Raw genomic sequence first — 25,658 nt, 5'->3', positions numbered from 1 at the left:
TACACTGAACTGCCATATACCTTTCACCCAAATGTATCAATCACTTACATTTTGCCATATTTTTCTCCCTCCCTCCCTCCTTACCTTACCGACCCACCTCCCACCTCCAGTTTTCACACAACTATTTCAAGGCAAGTTGTGAACATCATGTCCCCTCGTTGCTAAATATTTGAGGATGTATCTCCTAACAACTAGGACACTCTCTTACATAACTACAAGTCATTTATCAAATTCAAAAATTTTACTCTGATACAACACTATTATAATATACAGTGCATATTCAAATTTCACCTGTTGCTCAATCATGTCCTTCATAGCCTTGGGCATTTTCAGATTTTAAACTTTGTCCAACTATATATGTCACCATTATTTACTTAAACATTGTTTTCAAATGAACTCACTTTTCAAAAATGTGAATCCACACATTTATTTCAAAAAGGCATTTTTACAGTGCTCCCCCAAATGGCAAGCTAGAAAAGTAGATAAATAGAAAGCAATTATAGAAACCTATGCTAAAATGGGTCTGTTCCTTACCTGGATTGTGACGGTGGTTTCAAAGGTGTGTGCCTATGTCAAGATGTATTGAATTATATATTTTAAACATGTGTAGTTTATTGTATGTCAGCTATACCTCAATAAAACTGTCTAAAACTCAATACAGAGAAGCCAAAAGGTGAAATTCTAGCCCAAAAGGGGAGACACCAGGAACAGATTGAGGCTCTGAAGGCAACATAGTACCCAATGGAGACTTTCTCATTGGCCAAAACAGCCAGAAAGAGAAATCAAGAGACTGATTTTCTCAAAATGGGATCCAACGTTATTTAAGGCCATAAAAATGTTCCCACATTTTGGGAAACAGTGTCCCCTCCTTGTGTGTGACTCTGGGGCAGATCACTTGAACCTCTGCAAGCCTCTGTTTTCTCCTCTGTAGGATCACCTTGTGAGGCAGGGTGGGGGGTGGTGTCTCGGGGATTAAGGGCACTGCCCTAAAGATGCAGCTTTAGTTCTACACCCTGGAGCTCCTGCGATATCTGGGACAATGAAATGAGATAGCGTTAGCACAGTGCTTGGTGCTGCCAATAAACATTATTAGCCCAGTACCATCCAGTGGAAATCTTGTGTGAGCTACATATGTAACTTAACTTTTTCTAGTAGCCACATTTGGAAACAGGAACTACTGACATGAATTCTAATGATATCCTGTATTTGATCCAATATCCAAAATACTGTTGTTTCAGCACATGGCACCGGCCCCATTTCAAGTGCTTAGTAGCCACCATGGGGTCAGAGGATACCATATTGGATAGAGAAGCATTGGACTTGATTAGTGTTTGTTGCCTGAAGATTAAGCCTTCAGAGACACTCACCATAGCATTATTATTATTTTTTTTAACAAATTCTTTTCTTTTTTTTTTTTAAGATTTTATCTATTTATTTGACAGAGAGAGACACAGCGAGAGAGGGAACACAAGCAGGGGGAGTGGGAGAGGGAGAAGCAGGCCCCCCGCGGAGCAGGGAGCCTGATGTGGGGCTCGATCCCAGGACCCTGAGATCATGACCTGAGCCGAAGGCAGACGCTTAACGGCTGAGCCACCCAGGCACCCCAGCATTATTATTATTTTTAAAAGATTCATTTATCCATCGTAGAGAGAGAGAGAGAGCACATAAGCAGGGGGAGGGGCAGAAGGAGAGGGAAAGAATCCCAAGCAGGCTCCAACTCCCCACTGAACACAGAGACTGATGCGGGGGGTTCGATCCCATGACCCCAAGATCACAACCTGAGCTGAAACCAGGAGTTGGACGCTCAACTAACTGAGCCACCCAGGCACCCCCCACCATAACATTATTTATAAAAGAAAAAGAAAAGAGAACAACTTTCTAACATAGGAGATTATCTCAGTTATGACAATGCATCCTTTCCTGTAAAAGAATATTATACAGCCATTAAAATGATAGTGTAACACCCATTGTGATGGTTCATTTTATGTGTCAATTTGACCGATGCCCAGGTAGCTGGTAAAACATTTCTTTTGGTGTGTCCGTGAGAGTGTTTCTGGGAGAGATTAGCATTTGAATCAGTGGACTGAGTAAAGAAGATTGCTCTCACTAATGCAGATGGGCGTCATCCAATCCACTGAGGACCCAAATAGAACAAAAAAGTGGAGTAAGGGGGAATTTGCTCTCTGTTTGAGAGAGCTGCTTTTCCTGCCCTTGGACATTGGTGCTCCTGGTTCTCCGGCCTTCAGACTCAGACTGGAACTTCCACCATCAGGCCCTGGTTCTCAGGCCTTCTGACTTGTGCTGAATTATATCACTGGATTATATTATCTTTTCTGGTTCTCCAGCTTGTAGATGGCAGATCATGGGACTTCTTGGCCTCCCTAATCAGGTGAGCCAATTCCTATAATAAATCTAATGATAGATAAATGATAGATAGGTAGATATAGATAGATGATAGATAGATAGATAGATAGATAGATAGATAGATAGATAGATAGATAGATAGATTCTGTTTCTGGAGAACCCTGATTAAGACACCCACGTTCATAGTAGCCTTATTCACAATAGCCAAAAGGTAGAAACAACCCCAGTGTTCATTGTAAACAGAATATGGTCTGTTCATACAACAGAATATTATTCAGCCTTAAAAAGGAAGGACATCTGACACTGGCTACAACATGAAAGAACCTTGAAAACATTATGCTCCCTAGAGTCATCCAAAAGGACAGGCAGTAGATGGTGGGAGCCAGGGGCTGAGGGAGGGGATGGGGAGTCAGTGTTTAATGGGGAGAGAGGTTCAGTTTGGGAAGATGGAAAAGTTCTAGAGATGGATGGTGGGGACAGTTGCACAACAGTGTGAATGTGCTTAATGCCACTCAACCTTACACTTAAACATGGTTAAGATGGTAAGTTTTATGTTATATGTGTTTTACTATAGTTAAGAATAAAAAATAAAATTTAAAAGAATTATAGTGAAGAGTACTTAGAAATATGGAAGGATATTGACATTCTAAGTGAAAAAAATAGGTAACAAACATACAATACACCCAAATCTTTGTAAAAAAAATTATATAAATGATTTTTTAAGCTGCAAATATCTCAATATTAACAGCAGTTATGTCTGGGCCGTAAGATTATCAGTGAGTTTAATTTTCTCTTTGCTAACTTGTGTTTTCTGCGATGCACGTGTGGTTATTTGATGCTTATGAAAATTCAGATGACAAAAACCAGTCTCTTTCCCACTGAGGCTCATGGCGGAGGTGAGAGGAGAGAAGAGGGGTAGGCCGAGTTAATAGTGGCCCTGCAGCTGAGTATCATGTGGGGCTGGGATGCCTAATGGTCTTTGTGACTGATTACCTGGACCAGGTGGTCACTGGCAGCTGGCAGAAACCAAGGATAGACCCCAGCCTCAAACCTGGGGATGGTATGGAGGGGAGAGAGAAGAAGGATAGGAAGGAGCCCCCCCAAATAAGAAGAGCACACCAGACCTTTGCCTGGGTGAGTGGAGTAGTGGAAGGGTCAGAGCACATTGGCAGCCTCCTGGCCATGCCCAGTGGCATCTGCCTCCCCCCTACAAGCCCGTGGGAGCTCCTTCTGGGTACTGACCCAGGGTGGGATGCCCATGTCTACCAGAGATAGAGTTCCAGCCCCAGCTCCACTTCTGATGGGATGAGTCCACTCCATCCCAGCCCCACCATCCCCACACTGTCCCTATCTCCACTCCTGTTTCCATCCCCAGCTCCTCCACGTCCAATTCTGCCATAAGCCCCATCTTCAGTTCCACTCCTGACCTCATTCCCAATCCTCACCCAGTCTCCAGCCCCTTCCCAACCCCCTTTTCACCCCCTTTCCCTCTCCATTCCCAGCCCCCAACTCCGTTATCCCCAAGCCCTCCTCCTTCCCCCTCTGGTGGTTAGTAGAGTAATGATTGTCCCCAAATACCCACGTCCTTGTCACTGAATCTTGGGAGTATGTTCCATGCAAAGAGACTTCGCAGCTGTGATTGACTTAAGGATCTGGAGAAGGGGAGATGATCCTGGATTGTCCTGGTGGGGCCCAGTGTTATCCCAGGGTCTTTAGAAGAGGGTCACAATCAGAGAGAAGGAGGTGTGATGATGAAATCCAAAGGGGAGCAATGTGCATTGAAATGGAGGAAGGGGCCCCGAGCCAAGGAATGCAGGAAGCTTCTAGAAGCTGGAAAAGACAAGGAATGGATCCTCCCCTAGAGCCTCCAGGAGGAACTGGCCCTGTGGACGCTTTGATTTTAGCCCCGTAAGACTCATTTTGAACTCCTAATCTCTGGAACTGTAGGATAATATATGTGTGTTGTTTTAAGCTACTGTTTGTCTTAATTTGTAAGCAGCCCTGGGAATCATACACCCCTCCACCCAGGCTCTGGCCCTTTGCATACCCTCCCTTTCCTCCTTCTCTCCCCCTAGCAGAGAGAAAAGCCACACACTTGTCTGGCTGCCCTGTTTCCCTAGTCAGCTCTGTGCAGGGTGATTTCCCAAACTCTTCAGGCTGGGCTGGGCGTGGGCACCCGTCACCACCTTGCTTCCTGAGGCTAACTAAACCTTTCACTGAAGTCCCGGAGAGCCAGATCCCAACAGTTGTGCTCTGCCCTGGATTTGAGAGAGGGAGGTCAGAGGCCATGCGCTCCAGCCCGTCATGGACTCAGGCTCCCTGCTTTCAGCTGGGCTGGGACAGGCGGGGCTGGAGTATGTTTGCTCACCTGGCCCAGCTGGAGAGGGGTTATGGGGGCCAGGGCCATGGCTAAATGGTGGGGTTTCAGCTGCTGTGGGGAAGTAAAGAGCCACTCAGAGCTTTTAATTCAGGCTCTGGGAGCTTCTCACCCCCATACCTGGCATCTTTCCCATCTCCCCAGAGGATCTTGAAGACAGCTCTGGGCACCTGGCAGGGTATGAGCATGGAAGCTTTGACACCTTGTGGGCAATAATAATAACCATAATAATAGTAGCAATGATGATATTAGGCTCTGGGCTAACTAAGCCCAAATGTTTGACCTTCACAGAACACCCTCAAGATTTTCATATTATCCACCTTCCGCCTTAACTCTTATTTATTTATATTTTGTCAAATAAAACCCCTTTAAAAACCCCGAATCAATTACTTTTAAAAACTGTGGTAAAATATGCATAACATAAAACTGACCATCTTAACCATTTTTATTTTTTTTTTTATTTTTATTTTTTTTTTAAAGATTTTATTTATTTATTTGAGAGAGAGAGAATGAGAGAGTGAGCACATGAGAGGGGGGAGGGTCAGAGGGAGAAGCAGACTCCCTGCTGAGCAGGGAGCCCGATGCGGGACTCGATCCCGGGACTCCAGGATCACGACCTGAGCCGAAGGCAGTCGCTCAACCGACTGAGCCACCCAGGCGCCCTTAACCATTTTTAAATGTACAGCTGTGACATAAAGCACTTTCATATAATCCTGCAGCCATTACCCCACCCTCCGTCTCCAGAACTTTCTCATCTTCCTAACCTGAAATCTGTCCCCATGAACTACAGACTCCCCATTCCCTGCCCCAGCCCTGGCTCCCACCCTCTCCTCTCCATCTCTGCCGACAGGACTCCTCTGGGGACCTCCTGGGAGTGGGGTCCTGTGGGATGTGTCCTTCTGGGTCTGGCTCCTCTCACTGAGCCCAGTGTCCTCGGGGTCCATCCACATTGTAGCAGGTGTCAGGATTCCTTCCTTTGTGAGGCTGAATCATATTACATTGTATTGATATACCACATTCTGTTGACCCATTCATCCACCAATTAAAAGCCTAAATCAATTACTTAAAAAGAAACACAACTCTTTATTTTGGAATAATTATGCACTCACAAGAAATTGCAAGAATTTCACAGGTCTCCTGTACGTTTTACTCAGTTTTTTCCCATTGGTACATCTTATATAACTATACAGTTTCAAAAACAGGACACTTACCTGGATGTGACCTATAGATCTTATTCAGATTTCAATAGCTGTTATGTTCATTTGTGTGTATGTGTGTATGCAATTTCTTCACATGTATAGATTTATGTAACCACCCCCAGAATTATAAAGCTTTAATCAATATATTTAAAAAAAGAAATTTTGTAACCCTGCCATGAATGAAAAGTGGATATCACCAGCAGTGAGGCAAGCTTATTTAAAAATAAATACAATGTAGGGGTGCCTGGGTGGCTCAGTCGTTAAGCGTCTGCCTTCGGCTCAGGTCATGATCCCAGGGTCCTGGGATCGAGCCCCGCATCGGGCTCCCTGCTCGGCGGGAAGCCTCTTCTCCCTCTCCCGCTCCCCCTGCTTGTGTTCCCTCTCTCGCTGTGTCTCTCTCTGTCAAATAAATAAATAAAATCTTTAAAAAATAAATAAATAAATAAATAAATACAATGTAAACAGTGTCACTACATTCTGGCTGGATACTGTTGTCTGCCGAAGGACTTTTTTTAACCAAACAAAGGGATTAAGTGTTAAGGGGCAGAAACATGTATTAGCACCAATTAGCCCCTCTCCTTGAGCTATTGAGAATTGAAAAGGGAGTGGATTACTTGCCACACAATTCAGTGATTCTCAAATGCAGGTCCATCCATCACCCAAGGTGTCTTCCTAGGGAAACACTGTATCAGCTCATTAAATCTGCACAGCAGCCCTAAGAGAGAGGTACTATTATTTTTCCCATCTTACAAATCAGGAACCTGTGACTCAGAGGGGCAAAATGGCTTGCCCTACTTAATTTTCTAGCTGTGTGACCTTGGGTAAATTGCTTAGCTTCTCTGGAGTCAGTTTCCTTGCTAGTGACATGGAGGTAACGATAGTCTCTCTTAGTGCTGTCAAGAACATTAAATGAGATAATACTGAATGCTGAGCACTTAGAAAAGAGCGTGGCACCAGTAAGTAGTCAGTAAAATGTGCCATTATTATTATCATTCCCACAGGTTGCCTTAAATTTCAAGGTCAGCTATAATAAGAAAACCCATTACCGTTTATCTTGGGTCCACTTTGGGCCAGGCAGTGAGCTAAGCTCTTGACTTGCTTTATCTCTGTGTCCCTTTAGAACAGTTGGGTCAGGCTCCACCCTCCCCATGTTACAGGTGAGCAAACTGGGGCTCAGAGAGGTGGATTCACTTGCCCAGAGTCATACAACTTAGGAAGGGGAGGAACTCAGAATTCAAACTTGCTGACTCTAAAACCAGAGCTTTCCACAGCCCTTGGAAGCCCGGACTAGGGGCCCCCAGGCCTGGAATTCTGCAGAGTCCTCCCTTCATGGGGGCTTTGAAGGTGGCCTCTGGTAAAAGTTGGAGCACTCTAAGCATCTGAGGTTTTGACCACCCAAGAGAAATGGCATCAGTCCAGCCCAGCCTCCCATAACACAAACAGGAAGACCTAGGCCCCCAAAGGTGAAATGATTGGGCTGGGTTACATAACCAAGGACTCCCAGGCAGCTGAGCCAAGCCCGTTGGGGGTGGGTGCGCGACTGTTGCCCCTGGTATGGGAAATAGCAGCATGGAGCTTTGACGGTGTGGAGGTAGTTAAACCTAATGGTTAAGAGCCCGGAGCCTGGACTCAGCTGCCTGTTTTCACATTGTGGCCTTCCCCCCACCTTGCATGCCCTCAGCAAGTGATTTCGCTCTTTCTTCCTCAGTTTGCTCATCTGTAAAGTGGGGAGAGCCAGGGTACTCCTCTCAATGGGCTCATTATTATTTTAAATTACTGTTCTAATAACAGTCCCCCTAACTCCCACTCCCGGTGGGTAGGGATGGGAAGCACACTCCCTTCCCACCCCCCCTCCCACCTCCGCCCTCCCTGGATGGGGCCAGCCCCTCTGCTTATGCCCAGGGCAGCCACCACCGCACAGCTAGGCTGCCCTGGTGCAACGGGGAGTGGTTCGGCAGGTTTTTCCTCTTGGTCTGCCTGCCTGCCTGCCGTGGGGCAACCAGCTGTCCTCTGCCTGTCTCACCTGGGCCGGGCTGTTCTAGGCTCTCATGCTCCTCTCTGCCAGACTGAGCCAGTGGGCACTGGGCGCTGCATCAGGATGCCCAGCATCTTCGCCTACCAGAGCTCCGAGGTGGACTGGTGTGAGAGTAACTTTCAGCACTCGGAGCTGGTGGCCGAGTTCTACAACACGGTGAGGTCCAGGTGGGAGGGCTGGGGGTGGCAGCCTTAACAGACTGGGGTTCCAACCTGGCTTTTCCACATCATCGCTGGGGAATCCTGCTTGAGGATTCACCCCTCTGAGCTTTGGCTCATCTGTTAGTCAAGGAGTGCTGGCTTTCATTCATTCATCTTTGTTTGGCATCAGGCTCTGTGGAAGGTTTTGGAAATGCAGCAGTGTCCAGGGAAACAGCCAGTCTCTGCCCCCCCCCATCCCCCGCCAGAGCAGATGACACAGATGTGACTCCAGGCATTCACAATCCGGGCTGATGGTGCTTGTAATGGGAGTTGCACAGGCAGCCTTGGAGATCAGGGAGGGGTGGGTGGGGGGAGTGGATCAGAAAGGGCTTCCAGGAGGAGGTGACTGTGTTTAGTTTTTTTTCAGCTGTACCCCCAGCCTAGGTTGACCAGCTCATTCCAGTTTGCTGGGGACTGTCCTGGTTTCAGCATTGAAAGTCCCATGTCCTGGGGACCCGTCAGTTCTAGGCACACCAACACAGTGGGCCATCCTTCCTCCAGCCCTTGCTATGGGGCCATATTGGAAGGGCTCAAAATGCCTAAATGGCACAGGCATTTCAGCAAAGCTTGGAAGATGCAAAGCAGCCAAAGATGCATATGGCTGTACTACCCCCATGTGGGGTGCTGGGGAGACTGCTGTGAATCAGGCAGGCTGCTCACCTTCCCGGAGCCCCTGGGATGGGGGCTGATGCAGCCTATGTGCTTTGCTCTGTACCCTGCACATAGCGAGGGTGCTTAGTACACAGTGAGTGATACAAGCATACTTTTATTGAGTACTTACTATGTGTGGCAGGCATTGTACTAAACGTTTTACAGGAAAAATCTCAGTTTAATCTTCACAACGACTTTGGGAATTAGGCAGAGTGTATATTACATAGAGTTAATCCCGTTGTCCAGGTGAGGAAATGGCCTTCAGGGAGACTGAAAGATGTACCAAGAGTCATGCTGGCACTTACAGCTAGGATTTGAACTTGGTGCTTCCGAGAGATTCTTTTTGGGGGGTGGGGGAGAGGGAGCTCAGTCCCAGGATGCCCTGGTTGCTTTTACCCTGTTTGACCTCACCAATTTCCAGAGCTGGGAGGTGGGAGTTTGAGATTCAGGGGTCCCCTCTGGTCTCCCTGGTTCTTGTTCCTCCTGGACAGAGATACTGACCCTGGTCCTCAGTACCCTCACCTGACATATGGGAGGGGGCTGAACATACTGATCTCTAAGGTGGAGAAGAGGTTTGAGGTTCTGGGACCCCTCTTTCTGGATTCCCTGGCAGCCCACCCCGAGGTGGGGGTCCCCACAGAAGGCACTGAGAAAGGGCTGACTTAGGGCTGGGCTGAGCCTCCAGTCTAGCTGTGCTTGACAATGCAAAATGCTCCTCCATTCAGTCCTCCTTCAGCCCCTCTCTATATGTAGCAAATTGAGCGACTGGCAGACACCCTTTGAGGCCGCAGGAGACGTGGTCATGACACATACTAGACTTCAACATCATCATCTCCCAGTACCTGCATTTCCAGATACTTATCAAAGAGAAACAAAAGTTTCGCAAAATGATAGTTGCCTTTCCGTGGTGTGAACACACTTGGACATTTCCTTTCCTATTGAAAAGGCTCTTGCAAAACAGACCAGGGCATGAGGAATTGAATCCGAGTTATGTTATAAAGGGTCTCCCCAAGATTTTCTCCTCCCAAACACTTCTGAGTATCCCAAACCCATCACCGGAGCTAATAAATCATTGAGTTCAGGAATTGGCAAACATTTGCTACAAAGGCCAGATATTAACTGTTTTTGGCTTTTTGGGCCATACAGTCTGTATGGAAATGACTCAGCTCTACCATTGTACCTGGAAAGCGGCCATGGATAGTATGTAAACAAATGAGGGTGGCCGTGTGCCAATAAAACTTTATTTATGGACACTGAAATACGCATTTCACTTAACTTTCACGTGTCACAAGATACCCTTCTTTTAATTTTTCAACCATTTAAAATTGCAAATGTCGCTCTTGGCTCATAAGCCATACAAAACAAGACGGGGGGGAGTTTGGCACGGGGCTAGAGTTTGCCAGCTTATGAGATATATATACGTATATATATATATCTATAATATATATATTTATAATAACCAGCCAAATAGAAAACAATAAGATCTTTTCCTTTTGGCCTCTCAGATCAGTAATTAAAAATGAATTTATTTGGTAGTGAATGTGGGCACACTCGTATTTTGCAGCTTCCTGGGGGCAATTTGTCAAGTTGCATGGAGACATGGAATTACGGATAGCGCCCCCTCCACCCCCACTCCATCATTGCACTTCCAAGAAGTTGCATCAAAGAGATAATCCCAGTGGAAAACAAAATTTATATATAGTCCTGTCTGAGTCCTTTGTAATTGCAATAAAAAATAATGGAATACATAGAAAGGGAGTCATAGCATTTTCACCAGCCTGTGTAGGGCTGAATACATTCTGGTCAAATACTGCGCAGCTCTTTAAAAGCATGTTAAGCATGTTAAAAGCATGTTTTTGATCCAGGTATGTAAATGAAGACAAAATACGTAGCAAGAATTTTCTTAAAAAATCGATTCATGTTGATTTCATCAGGATCCACTTAGGAGTCACTTCACTCTTCAGAAACTTATTTTCTCGATGCCTGCAAGGTTCGCTGAGTCTGGAGTGGGGGGAGGCGGAGCCCAGCCCCGCACGATCAGGGTACAGAAGGCAGCAGTCGAGGACTCAGCTCAGGGGTTGACAAATTTCATAGAGGAGGGCACCTAGGAGTTGGGTTTTGAAAGATGGATAGGAGCTTGCCAAGTAAGGTTGGAGTCGAGGAAAAGAGAGAAGAGAGAAAAAGGATGTACTGAGTCTTGGAAATAAAGAGCCTGCACAGTTTGGGAAAGGGAAGTATGTTTCTGTGGCTAGAAAATGAGAAAAGATGAAGATGAACAAGTTTTGAATGCTGGGTCAGAGTGTTCGAAAAATATATCCTGTATTTCCTGATGGACTCATTGGACTCATTCATTCATCCAGCATCAGTGCTATGAACCAACCCGTGCTGATTGGTCCTGGGGTCCCGGAGAGGCTCGGTGCTCCCAGGATAAGGAAGTGGGGTGTTCAGAATTGGATTTGACCAGTCCCATGGTTAGCTTGTGGCAGAGGGAGGGCAAAGGGGCCAGAACGGGCAGCGGGGAGCCATGGGGATGGCACAGGAGGCCTCTGCTTGCTGAATGGGGAGGGAACCTCAATGCTTAAAGAATGCGTAAATGTTCTCTAAGGCATATGGAGCAAATGGACCAGCATAAGCAAAGGCCTTGAGGTGAGAGAGAATAGCAGATCAAGGAACGGTTGGGGGCTTGAAGCCAGAGCCCAGGCTGCCCAAGAAGGAGGAAATGAGGGCTGAGAGACAGGTGGAGGAGGTTTCCAGGGGCCACGTGGGGAATGCCTGGCAGAGGAGTGTGAGCTCCATGGTGAGGGCACTGGAGAGCCATGGGTGACTTTTGAACAGCAAAGAGTCAATGATGTGGGCAGTAGCTGGGGCACCTGGTTGCCTTTCATAGATGGCCCTGGAGAGCCAGGAAGGCATATCCAAGAGGGGCAGAGGTCAAGGGCGTGGGAGGGCTGGGTCAGGTGGGGTGGAGGAGAAGTCAAGGTGTGGGCTGCTCCAGTTTACTTCTGCTGGCGTCGGCCTGGTGGCCTCCAGGTGTGGCCTCCTTCTGGGCGGCTGACAGCTTAGGAGAGTTTCAAGTCATGGAGGAGGAAGTTTCAAGGCTCCCTGGCTCTGAGAGGCAGCTGTGCTGCTGAATTTCTTTCCTGGGGTCCTGCCAAAGCTTCAGAAGCCCCGCATCTCATCCTCTCCAGAAAGCACTTGGATACAGAACAAAGGGGTGGTGTGTCTGGAGTGGGGAACAGCATAGGCAAAGGTGCGGTGGTGGGCATAGTCTGGGGAGGGCTACAATAGAAGGGACAGAGAGGTCGGAGTGGGAGGTGGTGCAAGGGGGTGTAGGCTGCAACACCCGTACCTCCTACAGCCTCCCCACCTCCTTTTGCAACCGAGCATTCCTGTCGCTGGCCTCTGCACTGTGGGCATTCCTGTCCCTCTCTCTTGAATGCTGTGTGATGCAGGGGGAGACCCTCCCCTCTCTGAGCCCCCGGCTGTGAGTAACAGGTCCCATGAGTTCTAAACCATGCCTCCCTCTTCTGCCTTCCTTCTCATCAAATTCACAGCAAAAGCAATTGTGCCAGCCCTCCCCTCCCTGCCGAAAATGAGGAGGGCCTGGTTCCTGCCCTCAGGGAGGGCAGACACTATTAATTGAATAATTTCACACACTGGTGACCATGCCCATGACACATCTTGGCTCAGACTCGATAGGTCCCTCTGGACCTCTTTTCTCCTTCAGAAAAAGCCTTCTGGGGATGACAGAGGGGTCCAATTTGAAGAGATAATGACCCCTTCATTTTGTTCATGACTCAACAAGAATTGATTGAGTCAGGCACTGTTTCAGGCTCTGGGGACACAGAGGTGACCAAAGTAAACGAAAACATCTGCCCTCACGGGGCCAGTGTCCTGGGGGATGGAGGAGACAGACAAAAAACAGAAGTCAGAAGTACAGCATGCAGGTGGGACAGGGAAGAAAGACTCATTCATTCATACGTTCATTCATTTACTCATTCATATTTATTCAGCAAATATTTATTGAGTACTTATTCAGAAAGGGAGCAGCCAAGGGTTCTAATAGTGATTAACCCATAGGACCATGGAGAGGGTGAAACATCTACTGGGCATCCCAAATGTTCATCATGGATGAATGGATAAACACCCTGTCATTCATCCACACAATGGACTACTACTCAGCCATAAACAGGAGTGAAGGGCAGACCCACGCTACATCATAGATGAACCTTGAAAACATGATGCTCAGGGCGCCTGGGTGGCTCAGTTGGTTAAGCGACTGCCTTCGGCTCAGGTCATGATCCTGGAGTCCCGGGATCGAGTCCCACATCAGGCTCCCTGCTCAGCAGGGAGTCTGCTTCTCCCTCTGACCCTCCTCCCTCTCATGCTCTCTGTCTCTCATTCTCTCTCTTGCAAATAAATTAAAAAAAAAAAAAAAAAAATTAAAAAAAAAAAAAAAAGAAAAAAAAGAAAACATGATGCTCAGTGAGAGAAGCCAGTCACAAAAGGCCACACACTATGTGATTCCATCCATATGAAATGCCCAGAAGAGCCAAATCTGCAGAGATAAGAAGCAGATGAGTGGTTCCCCAGAGCTGGCGTGCATGGGGGGGCGGGGCTGTGGTAAGGCAGGGGAGTGACTGCTAATGGGGACAGGGTTTCTTTTTGGGGGTGATGAGAATGTTCTGGAATGAGATATTGGTGATGGTTGCACAACCTTGTGAATAGTCGATTGAAACCCACTGACTTGCACACTTTAAAAGAGTGAATTTGATTGTATGTGATTTATATCTCAATTTAAAAAAACAGATTAGAAAAAAAAAAACCTTACAGTTCTTGGCACATCCTAAGCATCGAATAAACAAGGCTATTGCTATTAGAAGTAAACATAGCACAGAGATGCAAAAGTGTTAATGTATTCATTTTTTTTTTTAACAAATAGCACTTCCTGTAATCCTCATAGCAATTTTATGAAGTAGGTACTCTTATGCTCCACATTTTTACAGATGGGGAATTAAGGCTCAGAGAGGGTACGTTTCCTCCTCAGGGTTTTGCAGCATGTAAATCACAAGTGCACGAAAGCTGTATACCGGAAGTGCCGGAGTTAAAGCCCCGGCCACCTGGTCCCAGAATCTCTCACTCAGTTAACCACAGCATTGTGAGGCCACTCAGTTACTGAGTGATTAACAATTAATTATGTGTGTTTTAATTCATGCAAGTAAGTCCTGTTCGGGGAGGGTCTGTGGCTGGTGCTTTAGCTTCACGGCCCCAGCCCTGCACCGACATTCTTGTGCATGTGTTGAGTGGATATAGAGGGGGTCCTCAACAGGTGACAGAGCCAGGTGTGCGTGGTGGGGCTTTGAGCTTTGGCGGTGGGGAGAAAGAGCATGGGGGTGTTCGGTGATGTTCGTTGATTTGGTTGATTCGACACATTTTTCTTGAGCGCCCACTGCATGCTCAGCGAGGTGGGTGTTGGGGACACAGCAAGGGGTAAAACAGGTGCGTATCGTCCTCACGGAGGTCACCGTCCAGTGAGGAGGAGAGGGACAATAAAGGAGTCAAGAATGCATCGATGGAGTGCACAAGTGAAACAGTGGATGGGAGGGGAGAAGTGTGTGGAGGTGGGGAGGCAGCTCCAGGTGGCCAGGGAAAATGAGAACGCGGATCCCCCACTGCCTTTTCCCAAAGCTGAAATGGGCAGTCAATTCAGGTCAGTCTGCCTTCCTCCCTTCTCTTATGTTCTTCTCTTCTTCGTTCCTCCCCACCCCCCCCCCCCCCCCACCGCTTCTCTCTTTCCTTCTTCCAGACCTAAGGTACCCAGCCACATCTATTTACCAGACACCCTGCTAGGTGCTGGTGATCAAAAAAGCAAATTATTCCAGAATAACAGCAACACTGTTATTCATACTCAGTATGGCAGCTGTGGTGGACATGTATTTTCTGCATGCGTTATTCTCCACCAAAATTTACTGAGCACCTACTATGTGTCAGGCAGTGCTCTAGACACTGGAGTTTCATAGCAGTGAGCAAAACTCTCGGACCCCGTAGCACTTGGTTCTCTAATCCTCACTGTGATGCTTGGAGTTAGAGAAGGAAAATGAGGCACAGAATGTCCCCCCAAACCCTGACTGGGTAGACCCGTGAAGGCAGACTTCGTTTTGGGGTACTGCTAGGTCCTTGAGCAGCATAGTAGATACTGAAGGAGTGGTTGGTAAGCAAATGGGTGGATGGATGGATGGATGGATGGATGTGAAGACACCTGATGGGGCTGGGACTCAGAGAGTCCAGCTCATGATCCTGGGCAGGAGCCTGTCCCTCCTGGAAGAGTCTAGGTGGGGCCAGCGGTTGGGAAATGTGGGGGCCCAGCCCCAGAGGCAGGGAGGGAGGCCCCAGTAGGGAGCGGTCTCTGATGCTATCAGAGACTCTGAAGCCAGTTGGAACTCATTAGTCAGAGGCGCCGCCCGTTGCTTTGCCCTCATTCTGCACACTCAGGGGCGTTATCAGAAACTTCTGTCTTGGTTCTGCTGGCCTCTGAGCTTGGAGCAACTAAACCAAGGATCAGCCTGTCGCTATTATCTCCCACAACAACAACAGCAGCAGTAACCCATGCTATTTGTTGAGCTGAAACCACATCCCTGGCAAGGTAGTCTTTAGATGCCTGGCCTCATGCATGCCCCTCAACAGCATCTGCACTAGCCATTAATTATTCTCCGCCATTTTGCTGATGCAGGAAAGGGAGACCCAGAGACACTAGGCCACACAGCCAGGGAGCAGGGAAGCCCCCTCTTAATCATTGCCACCTGTCTTGTCCTCTCATCTTTTAAGGCAGGGGGTAAAAACAAACTCTGGAGTCCCCCAGAGCTGTGCAACCTCAGAGAAGTCACTCTACCTCTCTGAGATCCAGTTTTTTCATTGCCAAACAAGAACTAGAAAGCCAGACCTTGGGGGTGTGCACAAGGAAGCAATATCTATAAAATTGTGCTGTCAAAAGATAAGAAAGTAACAGTCATAGCACCTTCCATCCAGAACTTTCCAGGTACAATCCCTTCTGCCAAGTGTTTTCATGTGTGTGACTGGTGATCCACATAAACCTGCTTTGAGATCCAGTCAACAGGAAATATTTATTGAACACCTACTCTTTCCCAGTTCCTGAGGTGACAATGGAGAACAGGGAAGACACAGCGCCTATTCTCAAAGCCAAGTTTAGTGGGAGAGCAAGACAGTTTCAGAACAGCTAGACAAGTGTTAGGATAGAGGAACAGGGCACCAAAGAAGACCACCTGACCCTGCCTTGTGGGATTGGGAAGGCTTTATCAAAAGGTGATGCCCAGGGGAAAGATGGAGTAGTAGTTGGCCTGGCAAAGAGGGGCAAGTGGGGACAGAGAGTGTTCCAGGCAGTGGGAACAGCATGTGGCAACTTCTGGAGGTTAAGGGGTGAGAGAAAGCACGGCTCATTTGGAGGAATGGAATTATCCCTTCCAACTAGATTATAAAGTTGAAGGTGGAGAGAGGTGAGTTATGGAGGGAGTTTATAAGCCAGGTTTAAGAGTTTGGATTTTATTTATGGGAGTCACAGACGTGTTTTAAATGGAGGGTTTAGAGTTTGGGGAACTGGTTGGCTCAGCATCTTCAGTCATGCTCGATCCACCCAAGGGCTGGTGTTTGTTTGAAGGCAGGGGGAACCTCCGATTTGTTTGGGATTTTGCCCATTAGGTATCCATGGCACCATTTTCCCTTTGACAACCAACTGCCCCTCTCCTACTGGTTATGTTCTCAACAGGATGGTCAGTCAAGGTGCTTCCCCTCCTCTGGCCAAGGGTGGGCTATGGCCCAGGCAGCATCTCCTGAATTTGAATCCTGAGCCTGGATATAACAATTGAACATAACTTTTTTTTTCATTCATGCCCAAAGTTGCTCCCTGAAGAGACTGTCCATTCGAGGCTCAGAGCTGTTCTGGTTTCTGGCTTTCCTTGTCTTCTGCAATTCTTTGGATTAATGAGCTCCCATAATGACTGAATGACAAATAAATTAAATAAGTAACTAAACACACTTTTTTGTATTTATGATATAAGTTCATTTTCTGTTGCTTGCTACCAAAGAACCCTAGCTCATATACCAATGGTGATGGTTTTACTGGATTCAAGCATTAGAAAGCTAGCTTAAGCGAAAAATCAAAAAACAAACCAAACAAGAAGAATGCATCAGGTAGGTACTGGGGTATCTTAGAAAACGGAGAGATGAGTTGCTTGGGAGGACTGGGGTCCAAGGTAGGTCTGGAGGATTTAGCACAAGGAAGATACCACCCTTGAGTATATGCCTGTGTTCTCAGCCTTGTCTGTTTGTGGTGGCAAGACAGCTGCCATATCTTAAACATCGGGACAATATCCCAAGACCTTAGAGAGTTGACAATGGTGCAACTCAATTTTGGTGGACTCCCAGGCTCTGTGTCTGCTCCAAGTTTCAAATTCCCAAGAAAATCTGATTGGCCCAGTTTGGGATAGGTGTCTACTCCAGTGGGGTTGAGTCTCAGGATGCAGACACAGCGTGCATGTTCTCGGGTAGCCATTGTGAACCAAGTGGCTGTGCCAGAAATGTGTTTGACTCTGTCCATTGGTGGGCATCAGACACCTTGGTATGGAAAGCAAGGACATGGGTGGGATCATGGGCTGCAAAACCAGTTTACCAAGCATCCTCAAATTGTGGAACCAGCCTTTGAGCTGGTTCACCATCACCCGAGGAAAGCCATGGGCTTCCCTAGAATCAGAAGGACTCCTGCCTTGGAAACTAGTCTTGGTGCCCAGGACCTAGGGTCCTAGATGGTGACCCTGTTTCAGGTAAATGATTTCCCCACACCCACCACTGTGCTCTGTATTTTTTTTTTTTTATTGAAATATAGTTGACATACAATATTCTATTAGTTTCAGGTGTGCAACATAGTGATTTGACAATTATATACATTACACAGTGCTCACCACGATAAGTGTAGTTACCATCTGTCACAATAAAATGTTATTACAATATTATTGACTACACTCCCTATGCTGCCCTTTTCATCCCCATGACTTACTGATTTTATAACTGGGAGTTTGAACCTCTTCACCCATTTTGTCCATCCCCCACCCCTTCCCCTCTGGCAACAACCAGTTTGTAATCTGTATTTATGAGTCTGTTCCGTTTTTTGTTTATTAGTTCATTTGTTTTGTTTTTTAGATTCCACATATAAGGGAAATCATACGGTATTTGTCTTTCTCCGACTGACCTATTTCAGTTGGCATAATACCCTCTAGGTCCCTCCATATCGTCACAAATGGCAAGATTTCCTTCCTTTGATGGCTGAGTACTATTAAATTGTATATAAAACAGCACATCTTCTTTAGCCATTCATGTATCAGTGGACACTTGGTTGCTTCCATATCTTGGCTATTATAAATAAATATTACAAATAAAGCTGCAATAAACATAAGGGTGCATATATCTTTACAAATTAGTGTTTTTGGTTTTTTTGGGGGGGAGGTAAATGCCCATCAGCAGAATTACTGAATCCTATGGTATTTCTATTTTTAATCTTTTGAGGAACCTCCAGAGTGGCTGCATCACTTGCATTCCCACAAACAGCGCATGAGGGTTTCCTTTTCTCCACAGTCTTACCCAACACTTATTATTTCTTCTTTTTTTTCAATACTAGCTGTTCTGACTGGTGTGAGGTGATAGCTCATTGCGGTTTTGACTTGCATTTCCCTGTGCTCTCTATTTTTGAGTCAGCACCCTTCAGTCTAGGTTTCTGAGAAATAACGGAGCACCCTGGTTAACAGGGCACTATTTCTTCACTTTCTAAGATGGGACGCAGGTGATGGAGGAGACCTTTACAACGGGAAGATTTTATTGGGGAGAGAGGGTATAATTGAGTGAGCAAGCGGCTGACCTCAAGTTAGCAGGTAGAAGAAGACCGTAAGAACACTTGTTTCTGAGTTCATGTGAGAGACTCAACTGTGGCCCAGACATATCTGGGGGCAACTTTGAGGGGACGCTGAAGTCCTAGTGGTCAGGGACTCTGAACCCTTGAAATTCTGGTGCAAATGTTCTTGTCACCTTAATTGTACTCATAGACTACGGAGGGCTGGGGGATCTTTGGATCAACAACATGAAGAGGCAAGTGGCATTATGCATATGTCACAAATGCAGATATGGTAGGTTAGAGCAGTGAATTTACTCCTCACAGTCAGTGAGTGGGGTGCAGAAGCCCAGTAACTGGGATGCTTTGGTTTCAAATGAAACAGCCCACTAAAAACAGCTTAAATAGAAAAGATCATATCTTTTTTTTTTTTTTTTAGTAATTTTTTTTTTTTTTTAAGATTTTATTTATTTATTTATTTGACAGAGAAAGAGAGAAACAGCATGAGAGGGGATAGGGTCAGAGGGAGAAGCAGGCTCCCCGCCGAGCAGGGAGCCCGATGCGGGACTCGATCCCAGGACTCTGGGATCATGACCTGAGCCGAAGGCAGTCGCTTAACCAACTGAGCCACCCAGGCGCCCCAGATCATATCTTTTTATTTTTTGAAATGGAAATCTAGAGGTAGATGGTTCTGGAATGTTAACTTGGCAGCTCAACATTATCAAGCTACTTGGCTCTGCTCTTCATGGAGAAGTGGTTCTTGAAATACTGTCCAGGGACACCGTGGGGTCTCTGAGGCCTTTCAGAGGTTCCTCGAGGTAAAAATTATTTTCATAATAATAGAAAGATTTTGTTTGCCTTTTTCACTCTAATTATCTCACCAGGGTACTATGGGATCTTCTAGTGGTTTTGTGATGAGTGATGACACCATCTCTCAGATGGCCAAGGGAATATGTGCTTGTGTAGTCCTGGGTTTTGAAAACTTCTCAGTTTCAATTTCTAATACAGCCAATCTTGATAAATGAAGCTCATTTTTTTTTTTTTTAAGTAATAGATTCATTTGCATTTCTATCCCCGTGGTCAGACCAGGTCATGAAGGCAGAGTGAGTGGCAAGGAAGCCTGGAAAATGTTGTGTAGCTGTGTCTAAAACTTGGGGGGATCTTATTTCCAAAAGGAAAAGGGGGGCGGATGTATGTAGAAGGTTAGTAGATAGTCTGCCACACTTGCTGAATGAATGAATGAATGAATGAACCGATAGAATAACAGACGGAGTAATGAACCTATTGATGACTGGTTGACTGTCAAGATCAACTGGAAGAGTGACAAACTCGGGGTTGATCAATTGCCTGAAAGGGGACAGATGACCAATTGGCTAATAACTTAGGGTTGGACATAGGGGCAGCCCTCGCCTGCCTGCGCTTCTGACAACCCCTCCGCATGTCCTCCTCTTTTCCAGTTCAGCAATGTCACCTTCTTCATCTTCGGGCCTCTCATGATGTTTCTCATGCACCCCTACGCCCAGAAACGCTCCCGCTATGTTTATATCACCTGCATCCTCTTCATGGTCGTAGGTAGGTGGGGGTCTGTGACAGTGGGGTGGTAGGGGTGGGGACCACCCCCTTGACCACCTACCTTTGTCTCTTGCTCCAGGCCTGTTCTCCATGTACTTCCACATGACGCTTAGCTTCCTGGGCCAGCTGCTGGATGAGATCGCTATCCTGTGGCTGCTGGCCAGTGGCTACAGCATATGGATGCCCCGCTGCTACTTTCCTACTTTCCTAGGAGAGAACAGGTGGGGCGGGGGCTGGTCCTTTGTTGATCCCACCATAGCCCATCTGGGCTCCTGGGTCCACTCCCTGAGCCCACTTGAAGTCCTTGGAATCCCTCCCCTGATCACCCCAGCACTTTCTTCTGACCCTACCTGACTTAACTGGCTTCCAGGGACTCCTCCTTTGAGAGTACTCGGGATTCCCAGAATTCCTCTCCTGATCCTACCTGGATAGTCTGGTACCTTCTCCAGAACCTGTCCGAAGCCACCTGGGGGTCCAGGAACCCATACTTAAGCTTACCTGGGCCCCAGGGACCTCTCCCCTGAGCCTATCACCTGGGCCCCCTGGAACTTTCCTGGGATCCTCCTGGGCCCCTCTCTTAACCTGAGACCCCTTTGAATCTCTCTCCTGACCCTATTTGACCTATCTGAGCCTTCTAGGACCCCTCTCCTGATAGTACCTGGGACCTCTGTAATTCCTTCCTTAATCCTACCCGGGTCCCCTGAATCCTTTGTCTGACCTCACCTGGGCCCTGACAACCTCTGCTGACCTGACTAAGCCCCTTTGAGCCTCCCTGAGACCCTCTCATCATCCTACCCACCCCTACCCCTGGGAACCCCTTCAGACCCTGCCTGGGCCCACTTGGGATGTTTCATCGGACCCTTCTTGGGACCCTCTGCTGAGCCCACCTGGGAACCTCAATACCTTTTTCTGAGTCTGGTTGGGCTCCCTGAAACCCCTTCCCTTTGCTCATCTACCTCTTGATCTCCTGACCCTGCCTAAACCCCCCAGGACCCTCCTAGCCACCCTCCCACAGCTGCATCCTTCTTCCCCCAGGCCCCAGTTCATCAGCCTGGTCATCATCACCACTGTGGTCAGCACCTTCCTGTCCTTCCTGAGGCCCGTGATCAACGCATATGCCCTCAACAGCATTGCTGTGCACATCCTCTACATCGTGTTCCAGGAATACAAGAAGTGGGTGGTGGTTGCAAACGCCTCCCCGGGGAGGTGGCTCCCATCCCCCTCCAAGCACGCCCCTCACCCCACGTACTCACCAAGTCCCAGGGATGGAGTTCTCATCGACTCCAGGCTCAAGAGAGGGATGTCCCTTCCCCAATATCATCTACTAACAAGGGGCAGGGTTAGGATTGGAACCTAAGGCTGAAACCCCAAACAAGCAGAGACTGTTGTATGATAAACCTCCGTGTGCCCACTAACCGGTCCCAACAACCATCAGCATTTTGCCAAACTGCATTATACATTCCCCCCAGATTCCATATACTGGCACCCATTAACTTTTCAGGATTGAACTCTCCCGATAAATAATTATTATTATTTTTTAACCCATACCAGGTCTTGGCAGGATAGAGAGAGGTCTTTGAAATGGGGCCATTTGAGGAGAGCTGAATAAAAGGGTTATTTACAAAGGAGAGAGCAGGTGTCGGAAAATCACTAGGGATCATTTAGAACCGTTGTGCTGATAAGAGTGGGATCCTATGACCATCAGGAGACCTGGGGTGGGGGGGAGAAGGGGGGGAGTGATTACGAGAGTATGGAAGGAGAGAGCCCTGTGGAGAGGGCCTCCTTAGCAAGAACTGTGACCTCCAGTTGCTGGTTGCAGCTAGCTTGAGCCCACATGGAGGAGGCCAGGAGAATAAATATTCTAACCGTATCCTCCTCTTACCCTTTGGTTTCTTGCTGGGGTGCCTCATTCGCCAACCCAACTGGAAACCATTGGCTAAACCAACTGGAAACTGTTGGCTAATCTAACTGGAAGCCCAAGGACAAAGGAATCCCCAGCTTCAGTCCACACAGGTCAACCCCCGCCTCCCCGGGGCATAGGGCAGAATGGAGAGGGGTAGGGAAGGATCTAGAGGGACAAAAGGAAGATAGGGCACACACAGGGCTAATCAAGTAGACAATACCCAGATTGCACCAACATTGCCTCAGTTTCTCAAGATGTCTTCTTCCAACTAGTCTTATTGAAATTGGAATGCAAACATAGTCTCTTAGGTTTTCTTTGTGTCATAGCATTCTCTCCCTCCCTCCCCTATCTTCATGCCTCTGATTTGATAACAGAAACTCCATCATTTGTCCTGTAGAACATTCTGGATTTGGCTGTCTGCTTCCTGTGGTGTCTTTCATTGTCTTTCTTTCTTTCTTTCTTTCTTTCTTTCTTTCTTTCTTTCTTTCTTTCAATTTCTTGCAAATTAATAGTTAGAACTAGATTTAGGTTTTCGTATTTTGAGGCCAGAATATTTCATGTGTGGTGCTGGGTGTTTCTTGTTCCAGGCCATTAGGACCCCATAATGAATGGTTGCTCCACATTTAGTGCTATTAAGGTTGATCAGTGGATTCAGATGGTGTCATCTCCTCCCTTTATTATAAAGTTTTCCACTTACTTTTCACCTAAGAATTTCAGCAGCCATTCAGGCACACTGCTTCCATCCATGGATTCATTAGTGGTTGCAAGAGGGTGGTTTGCAGATTCCATTATTCCTTCTGCAATGATTATCTGGAGTTCTTCCATCAAGAAGGACTTTTCACTTGTCAACCTGGAAATACAGTTTGCACAGGAATGACAGGATGGATAATTGATTCTTTCCCTTAGTTGATCTATTTCCAGAGTAATGAGTTGGGGCCTTAGCCATTTCTAGTAGGGACCAATGAAATTTTTAAGAAAAGTATTATTATGAACTCATGGATGTTTATATCTCAGAAGTGTTTCAATCCATTGCAGTTGCCGTGCTATATTTTTAGCTTTTCATTTTGAAGTAGTCACAGACTCATGACAAATTGCAAAAATAGTGCAGAGTCTTGTGTATCCTTCATCCAGCTTCCCCCAGCCTCTCTCAATGGAGCATCCTGTGTAACCATAGTACAACCTTAAAAGGAGGAAATTGACGACAGAACAATGCTGTTAACTAGACCTCAGACTCTATATTCAGATTTCATCAATCCTTACTCATTATTCTTTTTTGGTGGTCAGACTCTCCCATTTTAGACTAGGGGGCAGGGCCTGCACTTTTAACCATAGAGAAGTTATTACCTCATTAATCCCTGATATGCTCTTTCCTGAAGGATGCTGGGTCAGCTCTGCTATTGGGGAAACAGATTCTGATCCTGAGTTGTCCCCAGATATGGCCTCCAGAGAATTTGCCCTCCCATAGCCACACAGACATGAATTCTCACGCACTGACTCACAGGTGTGCACACACTTACAGCCCCCCCCCCCCCCCCGCACCCAGACAAACAGGGGAGGGTTTATTGGTTAAGAAATCTGCAGCCTGACAAACCTGGTGCAGACCCCAGCTCTGTCACTTACTATCTGTGTAAACTTGGGTGGGGTTGGAGCAGACCTTAATCGCACATGCCTGTTTTCTCATTTACAAAATGAGAATAATAGCATTGTTGTGAGGACTGAGTTTTTATCTGAAGAACTTTTAGAACTGTAACTGGCGTCCTATCAGTGCTCAGCAAATGTTAGCAATCATCACAAATTAGGCCCCCTCCCTCTGCTACTCTTGGTCATTCTCTCCTCCCAGCCTCATCTCCTTGGATGGAGGAATTTCCCATCAGCCCCTTCAGGCTCTGCTTTCCGAGTCTGGCTCTAATCTTCCTCCTTCTCTCCCTAGGACCAGCAATAAGGAGCTTCGGCATATAATGGAGGTCTCCGTAGTTTTATGGGCTTTTGCACTGACCAGCTGGATCAGCGACCGCTTGCTTTGCAGTTTCTGGCAGCAGATCAATTTCTTTTACCTGCACAGCATCTGGTAAGCACCTGCCCTGTGGTATGGGGCGCCAGAACCAGAAAATCTCAGATGCCAGAGTTTGGAGCAGGAGCCTGGGGGCAGAGAGGGGAGGCACAGATATCGGGGTGTGTGTGTGTGTGTGTGTGTGTGTGTGTGTGGGTAGGGGTTGGTTGCAATCAAGGGTCTGATCCAGAATGTCCCTTTGAATGGTCAGGATCCATGAGAAGTAAGGAGAGAACCAAAGTGGGGGCATCCATCTAGCTCTGGGGCATCTTGGCATTTTGCGCCCTCACCACCTTCTTCCTGCCCCCCACAGGCATGTACTCATCAGCATCACCTTTCCTTATGGCATGGTTACCATGGCTTTAGTGGACGCCAGGTATGAGATGCCAGGTCAAACCCTCAAAGTCCGCTACTGGCCTCGGGACACTTGGCCTGTGGGGCTGCCCTACGTGGAAGTCAGTGACGACAAGAGCTGCTGATGTCTGCCAGCTTCTGGACTACCCGAGCACCTGCCAACTCACCTGTGTCTTGAAGAGGGAGGCCTGGATCAGGAGTCTGAGAGATGCTCATGGTTCTTTCCTCTACCTCCCTTTCTCCATCCTTCTTGTCCTGCATGGCCCCACCCCAAGACAGGGGATGGACTTCATGAGCCTTCTGGGCAGCAGTCTGATGACCGGGGGGCAGCTGCCTGGCATAGCTCTCCTCCACGATCTGCCCTTATTCTCTTTCATTTCCTCCTTTGCGTTCACTTTGTGAGGCTGGATCACCAGGTGCTGGGATTACCTGGCAGCCACTGGGAATGACTTCAGGCTGGGGCTTGGTGCCCGGGCATCTCATAAATAGTGGCGGTCACTACCACACCCTTTGGACCTGTCTTTGGCCATGCAATGTCCCTGGTACTTGGGGGCATCCCAGAGAACAGACATGATTTCCAGTCACCTCATTCTGCCCTCACTCATGCATGCAGAGACCTTGCAGGTCCTCTCACACATGTGCTCCCACAGACCTCTGGGGCCATCTCACTGCTAGACAATGGAGCAACATGGAGGCCCAGACTGGGCAATCTGGCTGTTGTTGGGGCATGGGCATCAGGAGGGGAGCTGGGGTGGCCTGCATGGGCTCTCAAAGTGAGAGGAGAACAGGAAGGTGATTTCTGTGGTGGTTAAGAGCACAGGGCTTGGAGTCAGGCAGACCTAAGCTTGAATCCTGCTCCATTTCCTAGTTGTATAATCTGGGGGAGGTGATTTTTTCTACCTTTGAAGCTCAAGCACCTTGTCTGTAATATGACAATGTTTCCGCCTTCATGGGACTTCTGCATGGATAAAACAAGATAATGTACAAAAAGTGTTTAGCATGGAGTCTGGAAAACATCCATCCATCCATCCCCTCGTCCTTTAATCCCTCCCTCCATCTAT

At 47.3% G+C, this 25,658-nt stretch overlaps 1 protein-coding gene across 1 annotated transcript; it reads left to right on the top strand.

The window, feature by feature from the left end:
* Positions 1-8,038: 8,038 nt before the first annotated feature.
* On the top strand, positions 8,039-24,873 carry ACER1 (alkaline ceramidase 1). The gene is made up of 6 exons (XM_032394474.1): positions 8,039-8,131; positions 20,176-20,290; positions 20,370-20,511; positions 21,326-21,463; positions 24,124-24,261; positions 24,557-24,873. The coding sequence occupies exons 1-6, from the start codon at positions 8,039-8,041 to the stop codon at positions 24,720-24,722; spliced, it is 792 nt and encodes a 263-aa protein (XP_032250365.1). The 3' UTR covers positions 24,723-24,873.
* Positions 24,874-25,658: the final 785 nt, after the last annotated feature.

Source organism: Phoca vitulina, unplaced genomic scaffold (assembly GCF_004348235.1).
Source record: "Phoca vitulina isolate PV1807 unplaced genomic scaffold, GSC_HSeal_1.0 scaffold81, whole genome shotgun sequence".
NCBI classification, from domain to species: domain Eukaryota; kingdom Metazoa; phylum Chordata; class Mammalia; order Carnivora; family Phocidae; genus Phoca; species Phoca vitulina.
Note: the sequence above shows the minus strand (reverse complement) of the source record. Positions and strands in the feature narration are given on the sequence as shown.